The sequence below is a fragment of the Trichomycterus rosablanca genome, chromosome 26 (assembly GCF_030014385.1).
Source record: "Trichomycterus rosablanca isolate fTriRos1 chromosome 26, fTriRos1.hap1, whole genome shotgun sequence".
Taxonomy (NCBI): Eukaryota; Metazoa; Chordata; class Actinopteri; order Siluriformes; family Trichomycteridae; genus Trichomycterus; species Trichomycterus rosablanca.
Window position 1 is genome coordinate 13,677,459 of NC_086013.1, and position 9,885 is coordinate 13,687,343.

The 9,885-nt window shown below is 37.9% G+C and overlaps 2 protein-coding genes across 3 annotated transcripts; one reads left to right on the forward strand and one right to left on the reverse strand.

Moving 5' to 3' along the window:
* The first annotated feature begins 57 nt into the window (after positions 1 to 57).
* c26h9orf78 (chromosome 26 C9orf78 homolog) lies at positions 58 to 3,636 on the forward strand. The gene is made up of 9 exons (XM_062988979.1): positions 58 to 484; positions 934 to 993; positions 1,479 to 1,530; positions 1,666 to 1,736; positions 1,859 to 1,930; positions 2,040 to 2,237; positions 2,460 to 2,596; positions 2,798 to 2,899; positions 3,141 to 3,636. The coding sequence occupies exons 1-9, from the start codon at positions 402 to 404 to the stop codon at positions 3,233 to 3,235; spliced, it is 870 nt and encodes a 289-aa protein (XP_062845049.1). The 5' UTR covers positions 58 to 401; the 3' UTR covers positions 3,236 to 3,636.
* Positions 3,637 to 4,215: 579 nt separating this feature from the next.
* med22 (mediator complex subunit 22) lies at positions 4,216 to 9,874 on the reverse strand. Of its 2 annotated transcripts, XM_062988981.1 has the most exons (5): positions 9,771 to 9,874; positions 8,501 to 8,650; positions 8,146 to 8,226; positions 7,565 to 7,773; positions 4,216 to 4,980 (listed from the first exon to the last, which is right to left on the reverse strand). In XM_062988981.1, the coding sequence occupies exons 2-5, from the start codon at positions 8,621 to 8,623 to the stop codon at positions 4,794 to 4,796; spliced, it is 600 nt and encodes a 199-aa protein (XP_062845051.1). In that variant the 5' UTR covers positions 8,624 to 8,650; positions 9,771 to 9,874; the 3' UTR covers positions 4,216 to 4,793. The 2 variants fall into 2 exon arrangements, with proteins under 2 accessions (XP_062845051.1, XP_062845052.1); XM_062988982.1 differs by lacking the exon at positions 4,216 to 4,980 and having other exon boundaries at positions 5,840 to 7,773.
* Between the last annotated feature and the right edge of the window lie 11 nt (positions 9,875 to 9,885).

Below are 9,885 nucleotides of genomic sequence, written 5' to 3' on the forward strand. Positions count from 1 at the left end.
TTTTATCACTTTATTTTCGTCAGACACGTTATCCTGGTCAGGCTTGTAACCTATACTGAAACACTTTTCTTTTTTTCTTCCATACTCAGTGATACAGCCCCAATACAAAGAGCTAACAACCTGGCTTCTCTCTCCTCTGAGCACTGTCAGTGAGCACTTGCTGTTTCAGATGTACTTAAACCCAGTTGTATAGACATAATTTAGCCCATATTATGTAATATAGCACTGACTAATGTGTGTGTGTGTGTGCGCTTGTTTTGTAATTACACGTGGGCACCGCTGCATTTGTAACAGAACGGAAAACATCTAGTCTCTGTTTCCAGGGGAAGCAATTTGAGGAGAAACATTGTCGTTCAAAACACACAGTGAGGAGTTATTTTACATATAAGATTAATTTAATCATGCCGGCAGGTAAAAACTTCAGGAGAAGAAAAGAAGAGTCTTCGGATGAAGAAGAAACTGATAATGTTACTGCTGAAGTCAGGTAGGTAATGTATTGCGTTAGTTAGTGTGCTGGTTTACTTGTAAAGCAGGCGAGTGTGTGGATGTATGGTTGCGTCCCAAACCGCGGTCTTTATGCTACATAATGTGGAAACTTAGCAACAGCGTAACATGTGCTAGTGTACTTATTTAACATACTATTTAGCAAGACATTATGCGGTTTGAGACGTAGCCTTCGTAACTCGTCGTAATGAACAATCGCTCTACAGTGAGCACAATATGGCCTTTTCCAAAGATTTGTATCTTTAAATGGCTTAGGTGTGTCTATGCCCTACAGAATTCTCCAAATATACATACAAAACCAACCAATATTTACAATCTGGCTGTTTACTTAAAAATGCAATGTTTCATTTCCATTCAGATAGTGACACACAATACAGGTAGTCACAATGATGATATTCTAACTATTTTATTGTATATCAACATTAATAGAGCCAAACTGCATGAAGCAAAGGAGCTTCAAAACTTACGGAGACGACAGAAGGGTGTAAGGTGAGTAAAGGTTATTAGACCTTGATATAAGTATTTTAACCTCTGTTCTATTGTCTCTAATACACTTTTGTCCCAAAGATTTGTAGTCACACCAACATCACATTCAAATCCACAGACAATGAATAAAGTCCACCTTCTTAAAATCCGCCACTGGGACAGACAATATGAAAGCTATTTAGGCCTCAGCACTTGTCTAGACCGAGCTATTGTTTCTAAACATTTTGCTTCACATTAACATTAGTTGACTCGGTCGGCTTCTCCAGGGACAACATTTAAAATAATTACTTGTAGGATAAAAGTGGCTTATGACATCATGTAGTACATACCATTCTACTACCAATGTTTTCAATGGAGATTGCTCTACTTTATGTTTGAGTTTATGCACCTTTTGCTAATGAGTGTAAATGAGATGCACTTTTTCCAATTATATGGTGGCAGAAGGGAAACGTTTGTGTTACTTACCTTGCTTGTCTTTCCTCCCCCAGTTTGGCAGCATTACTGGTAGGAGAAAAGCTACCAATAGAAGCAGAGACTGAGGTATGGGTACTTTATGAGCAAAGTTATTTGGTGTCTATTACTTCCTATAGTCTGTGTTCTAGTGTGGTGTTATTTGTTTGACCATGGTAGTGACTTGACTCTCTGAATTTCTCTTTTTGATTTTTTGTATTTTAGGATGATCCATATAAGCTCAAGACGGGAGGCATTGTCGACATGAAGAAAGTGAAAGACAGAGCCACAGATATGTAAGTGGCCACACATACAGTATAAACATTATCGAGCCATGTTGATGTTGAAGGATTTATTACAGTATACATATATTTGAGAATTAAATGATCTAAACGGTATCATTATTTCTTCATTATAGAACAGAGGACGACCTGAACCTGGGAACATCTTTCTCTGCAGAAACAAACAGAAGAGATGAAGATGCTGACATGTATGTATAGAAATTAATGACACTCAATAGTTTTAGTTTGCTAAGTTGTTGCTAAAACATTAGGCCCACATTTGTTTTTGAGATAAATCTTATTACTCTTTCTATTCAGGATGAAGTACATTGAAACAGAGTTGAAGAAAAAGAAGGGAGTAAAGGAGGCAGAGGAACAGAAGATAAAGATGAAGAATGCAGAGGATCTTCTGTACGAGCTGCCGGAGAGCATCCGTGTCAATTCGGCAAAAAAGACAGAAGAAATGTTGTCCAATCAAATGCTTAGTGGGATTCCAGAAGTGGACCTGGGAATTGAGTAAGTGTAAACTGATGTCTTGCTGCCATGTGTGTGAATGATTGGGAATAAAAAATCTGCTGGATTTGAGGTTTGGATTTCTGTGATCCTGCTGTGCCAAGATTGCAGAAAATCAAAATCAGCCACATGGGTTTCCATGCATTTTTTGCACTAATTCGTATCGAATCGTGCATTTGTCTAATAAACTTAAGCTTGGTTCAAAAACAAAACTGTTCTGTTTAGTGCAAAGATAAAAAACATCATCAGTACAGAAGAGGCCAAAGCTAAGCTGATCGCTGACCAGAGAAATAAAAAGAAAGACAATGGAACCTCCTTTGTTCCCACCAACATTGCCGTGAACTACGTTCAACATAACCGCTGTGAGTATTTTAAAATATGTACACTATGTATACACACATTTGTTAAAGCTTTGACTCTCTTACTAACATATTGATAAATGTATACAGTCTTATATTTGTCTGTTATGGCACATTAAATATTTCAAGTGCAATGTTTTACAGAAAATCATAACGTTCACTTTGTAAATCGACGATTTCATTGACTGTCCTTTTCTTCTTTAGTCTACCATGAAGATGCGAACGCACCACACAGACGTCATGTCAAAGAAGAGCCTAAAGCACGACCACTGCGAGTCGGAGATACTGAGAAACCAGCACCAGAGAGTAAGAACAAACCCACACAAACCCAACTAAGGGCTTTCAAAGTTGAGCAGGTGGCACAGCAGTTTAATACTCTAGCGGCTTCATCAGAGAAGGCAAATGCTAGCCTGTGACCCTCCTTGGCCAGCATGGATGTGCAAAAGAGGCTTAAGAGTTGCATGGCAAACCTACTGAACTCTCTGCACACTCAAATCATCTCCACTAAACCCATTACTGTAATGGTTTCTCTGTTTTTTCTCCCCAGAATCACCACCCAACATCCGTAAGAGACCGAACAATGAGAAGGCCACCGATGATTATCATTATGAGAAATTCAAGAAGATGAACCGAAGATACTGATTCAGAGTGGATGTTACTTCAATTATTCCTGAGTCTGATAGACTCTCTCTGACTTGTTTTTATATGTATATATAAGAGTCGTGACTGGGCTCGACCCTGCGTGTAATTTTAAAAACTAGACGCATGGATGTAAATTTGAGGGCAGATAAAAGGAAATTGTCAGTCAAAACAAATGAAAACTGCAATCCTGTGTTTGCACTTTTTTGGGTTGATCGTGTCCTGTCCAATTTTTATTTTGTCCTCCTTAGTTAATTAATGGTTGGAGATGTTGCTTATTACCTAACCTCCCATATAAATGTTTGGTTCCATGTAGGTGTTCACGTCTAACTTTAAAAACAGATTTTCAGACATTATACCTATATACATAAACACACATATTAAACACATATTAATTAAACACATATTAATGCTGGTATTATTGCTGTTGAAGTTTTTGTGCTGCAGTAATTATTTTTGTAGTAGGTAAGAAAAAAAATCATTAGCTAGTTAGTCAATATTGTCAAATAGTTATGTCAATAGTAAAAATACACAATATGGTTTGAATGAGAACCTTTACTCTTTTGGGAAGGCTTTTTGTATACCCACACAACTTTTCCTTTATGTTAAATTCAAATTTTAACATTAAGATTGTAACATTAAACAAATAAATCAGTAGATACGTTAGACTTATTTTTTTGGTAAAATGCCAGATTAAATATTAATTGTGTGTCGTTTTCCCATGGAACAGATAGTACCAGGATGCACTGTAGTAAGACCTACCTCACAGTGTGCATTAGCTGAAGGACCTGCTGATGATGTCCTGGTACCAGATACCACAAAACTCCTTCAGTTGTTTTTTGGAGTTTTATGGAAAACTCTTAACTGACAAAAGTACCAAGAAATGACTTTTGGCTGACTTATTTCACTCTGTAAATACATACAAAATGTAAAAAATATTACTTTATTGTTTTACCAAGACTCTATCCTGGTCAGTGTCGCAGCGAGTTGTCCAGTTTCCCCAGGAATCACCGGACGCTATGCAATTAAACATCCCCCCTCAGACATAGCTGAGCATGTCTGTATGTAGACACCTAACCGCAAGATTCGGACCTTGGTTCCCAGTGGTAGTGGGATAGTGTAATTTACAGCTGTGCCACCTTTAAATGCTGGTTGTAATTTTAAATGCTGAAATGACGGCTTTGTGAGCTTGCCATGAATAAATGAAATAAAGAAGTAAATAAATAAACATAACTTGCGAGGCATTTTATTTGTAGTGGAGGTGGCTATTAAACTTCATTCTGTGGCTTCAAATGAAATTACAGTCAAAATAAACTACAAGGACCTGATTCAGTCAACGTAAATAAGCAGCTGAACTACAAAACTGTAAACTGCTGTTTAACAGCCTGTCTAAGAAAAATCAGTATAAAAAGTAAACACACACTGTAATACTGAGAGATTTGAGAATGTACAGTAGTCAAGAGTCCAGTAATTGTTTTAGATGAAACTTGGTCACGTTTTCATATTTGGCTTAAGAAAGTGAAACCAAATAATCAGCAAAGTGACTTTTTAAATCTGTAAATCACGGCTCGTTCGTGCTGCTCCCGTGGCCGTTGAGATGATGTGGCATGGTTTCCATTGGAACAGGCCTGTCGGAATCATCCATGCTGGGGTTTGGGGGGTCAAATCTTGTGTCAGGTGACCCCCATCTGTCCCACTGCCGGAACGCCTCGCAAAGTGGCAGCTCGACGCCGTTCCAGTGTCCACAGCTAGAAATGTTAGACACAGACATTACACACATGCACACCAAACTTATTGTTTCAACCCCCACCCACTGCCCCTGCCATTTAGGGGGGAAATTTCCTAGATTAGGCTTAGAAAAGAGGGAACATCATTAAAAATACTTAAGATAAATCAGCACAAAGACAGAAAGAGGCTAAAAGCAGTGCAACTGATGTTCATTTCAGATGAGAACAGAAATAATCCTGTTTTTTTTTTTTTTTTTGTATTTTATCTAAATGCACATCATCTGCAGGGCAAGTGCTGTTACCACTGACAAGAACCTTAATGCATTTCTTTGGACTGGAATCGGAAATCTTTACTCACATCTCACTTAAGAAGGGCTGGACATGTGCCCAGGACAGGTTAGAGAGTTAGTAAAGTTAGTAAAGTTCCTAGCTGTGCACTAGGAAGATTCCATTAATCTAATTGCCTTTTAATTTTACTTTTACAATTAGGCAGATACTTTTATATGAAATAACCAATAGTTATTACTATATGCAATTCTAGCAATTGAATGTTGATGTTCTTTCCTCAGCACAGAAATATGTGTAGGAATTCTTCTCAGTGGTAATCACTCACACCAAACAGACTGTATTATTTACTAAAAAAGTTAGAACATGTCATGCATCATTCCTAAAGCTGAGCTAGTTAGTGTTATTGCCGTGTTTAAGATTTCTGTTTAGTTTACTGTGGTAGAGGGTTTTGAAGGCATTTCTGTTGCTGCCATGCAGCTGCAAGAAGAAAAAAGCTCAGTGCAGCAAGAAACCTGAAAAAAGTTTCAGGTTAAGCAGAGAGAGAAAAAACTGTTTTTAAGAAGTTTAAAAAATGAAAAAGACACTAACATCGCTTTGTTTTCTGATTTATTTGTAAGACCAATTATTCCATGTGTGGGGAAAAAAAACTTACACATAACACTTTAAACAGTAATAGAATTGAACAGAGTTTAAAGTTCATTTCAGGTTTACGGTAAAAAACTGCTGATGAACAAAAAACCTCTCTGCTTAAAAAGGCTGTATAATAAGATCTAATGCATATTTAACCTTTAATGAATAATGTAACAATGTAAATATCATCTGTGCAACAAAAATTCCATTAATGTTCATAAATATTTAAGGGGCAAAATAAAGGCAGTCTAATATAAAGTCTTTAATTAATGTGACTAATTCGTAATTACATTAAGCCGATAAAGCAACTGAGGGTTAAGAGTCTTGCTCAGGGGCCCAACAGTGGCAACTTGGCAGTGGCAGGGCTTACTGCAGCAATCTTGTAATCACTAGTCTTTAACCACTGAGCTACCACTGCCCAAAATGTATCTGCTGTTGTGATGTTACAGAATTTAGATGAATATCCCGCTTAAGCGCCTCAAATCATCAGTTTAATCTTAATTCATCACAATAGGATACAAAAACAAACACCATAAATACACAAAATAAACTTTCTGATTTTTAAATTCTTTACATTTACAGCTGACGTCAAACGTTTACCTACGATTACAAAACGTCATGTCACGGCAGAATGACTAAATGAATAAAACATATTTTTCATAAATTCAGCCTGTTTTTTTTTTTTTTTTTTTACAAATTTCCAAAAAAAAGGGAAAGGTGGTCTAACGAGCTAAATCCCAGTTGCGGCGTGTTCGAACTTGCGAGTTTAAATCTTAGCAGAGCCCCCGCCTTGGCTGGACGTCTTAAAGGTGCATATTAGGTAGGCCTCATTTTTTAAATCAGGATTTATAAAACCTGAACCTAATGTAGAATGTTTTGAACTATTCTGTGCATCTGAACAATAGTTCACACTTAAATTTCTTCATATGGAGAGTAGAAACTACCTACATCATTAATATAATTGTGTGGGAGTGATTATTAATCATTTTACTAATGATTGTGGAAATGAAAATAAAAATAAAAATACACAATGGACAAAAAATTTACAATGTTGAAAAAAAAACACTGTGCAATGAATATTAAGTGATCTATTATCAAATAAAACTAAATAAAACCAAGTAAAAGAATGTAGAAATTAATAAATGTGGAGGATGATCTGGAGAAACATGCTCCATATATTTGCCAGAAGCTGCAATCAACTTGACAGCACTGTATAATAATGAATAATGAATAATATTCTTCAACAGAAATAATAGGATGATCTGCTGTGTGTTAGTACTGTATTTAGGTAGAATGTTGTAGCTGCATCACTGTTATTTGATTAGCCTATAGAGTTACTATATAGTCCTATGATGAAACCTTAAATTGGCAATAATGCGCATGGTTTAAGAAATCACTGTAAATTTACTGTAGTATTTACATTTGGTGCTTGGTGTAATATCCAAACACAGTGCATTTCATTTTTCTGGCTTTGAGACGAATCATAGTCCTGTTTCACACTAAAGGCACTGAGGGTTTAAAAGGTGCTTATGCATAAATATAGCTCACTTAGAGCTTATAAACATAAAACTAATAAGTCGTCCAGAAAGGCTGGTTTGAAGGCACAGGGGTGTGTAGTTTGTGTGTGTGTGTGTGAGAGAGGTACTCTACTACAGGTTTGCAGGCTCTCTGGAGGATCTATTTGTACCTGGAGGAGTAATATTCTTCCTCGAGCTCATACAGATCGATGGCGATCTCGTCTCGCAGCGTGATCAGCTTCTTGTCGCATTCCTCCTGCAGGGCGCGCAGCTGCTGGTTACGCTGGCTAATGGCCTCGTTTACAGAAGGAAAATCGTTCAGAATCAGGAACTGCTTGAGGTCCGACACTAGCTTCATTAGAGACTCTCCAGCGCGCACCTTATAAACACACACACAGCCATTTAAAGACTCTCTAAACTGACCCTTTGAATCCATTAAATATAATCATTGTGAAATAATAGCTAGTTTAGTATTTTCTAATATTTGATTACACCTTTACTTACAGTAAACATTAAAGTAAGAAAACACTTCACGTTTGTTATCGTATATACTTTTAAAGACAGTTATGCCATTTAGCAGATACTTTTATCCAAAGCGACTTACAACTGAGTACAATTCCCCAGTGACCCCAACAGTGGCAACCTGACAGTCATGGGGTTTGAACCAGCAACCTTTTGATTACTAGATGAGCTAGTTACCTAGCTAATTAAGTCAGAAAAACATAAAAGAAAACGTTAAAAAAAATCTTACAATGTTGGCAGCTCTGACATGCATTTCGTAGTGATCCTGCTCCGCTTGCGTTGCCCTGGACACCTGGGTTTCATCTTCCACCTGCCCAAAAAAATAGCATTTTCTCATCGCAGGCACTGAGTCTCTGTACATGCACACAATATTGTCTCCATGCTCTTAAAGGGATCCAATTCAGATGTAAAATAAACAACTTGATTGTTTAATCAACATGTTATATCCAAAAGTAAATTCTGTCTTTACAAATTTTTGTCAGTGTGCCAATGAGCAAACCCCCATTTAAATGAATTGTTTGGAGAAATGCTACTGCTGAAAAATAATCCAAAAAAACTTCTATATGTGCCTTGTGCAGACGTACCTTAGCAACTTTTATAATTTCGGTAAAATTATCCATGATGGATTTGATGTCATCTTTTAATCTCTTGTTGTAATTCTGCAGGAGCGTTTCTTTACTCTGCGGGAGGACCCGCTGTGTAGCCATGTTTAATCACGCTGAATAGTCGTCTCACTGTAATAATAACAACAATAATACATTTATTTTAGTGCTTTCCAGAATACTTAAAGACGCTTTACAAAAGATACAGTGTTAGAAACACAACACTAAACTGTAGCAATAAATTACACCTGAATAAATAAATCAAACAATTACAAATCACAGGCTAAACACAGTTTTGTGTAGTTTTGTGACAGAAACGGTAGTTATTCGTTACACAAGATTCATCAGTTCACAAGTTTCATGTCAAACACAATCATGGACAATTTTGTATCTCCAATTCACCTCACTTGCATGTCTTTGGGCCGTGGGAGGAAACCGGAGCACCCAGAGGAAACCCACACAGACACGGGGAGAACATGCTAACTCCACCTGAGGATCGAACCCAGGACCTTCTTGCCGTGAGGCGACAGTACTACCCACCGAGCCACCGTGCCGACCATGTAATAACGTTAGTTGTAAAAGTGAAGCTTAGCCACAGAGCTGGCAGGCATTTGATCTCTCACTGCATCCTTTTCCCCACATCTATATTGCACTTATTATTTATATTTCATATCCAGTCTCATCACTAGGTAGGCAGCACTGTCGCCTCACAGCAACAAGGTCCGGGGTTCGATCCCCAGACGGGGCGGTCCGGGTCCTTTCTGTGTGGAGTTTGCATGTTCTCCCTGTGACTGCGTGGGTTTCCTCCTACAGTCCAAAAACATGCAATCAGGTTAATTGGAGACGCTGAATTGCCCTATAGGTGAATGGGTGTGTGTATGTGTATGTGTATCTGCCCTGCAATGGACTGGCGTCTCGTCTAGGGTGTTACTGTGTGCCTTGCGCCCATTGAAAAGCAGGGATAGGCTCCAGCAACCCCCTTAATTGGATAAGCGGTGAAGAAAGTGAGTGAGTGATTCTCATCACTGATGTCTGGACAGGCCGATAGCACAAACCAGGGTTTCTAAATAAGAATCTAGCTTACAAAACGACTCGAGCGCAGCAAAAGCAACGTTAGCCGACCGCTTTCATGTTAGCTTGCTTTTCATAAATGAAAAACAAACTTTCATTTAATTAAATGATGCGAATAGGACTTTAATTACTGATTCAAAAAAAAAAAGGATAAATAAACAACGTTAGTGTTTAAACTTACAACTGCGTTCATTGTGTAAACAGTCTTCAGACAACCGTCGCAGACTCACGGTTCCTCCGGTCGCTTGGAGATGACGTCACTCGCAGTCGTAGCGGCGCTTATAGTACCCACAATC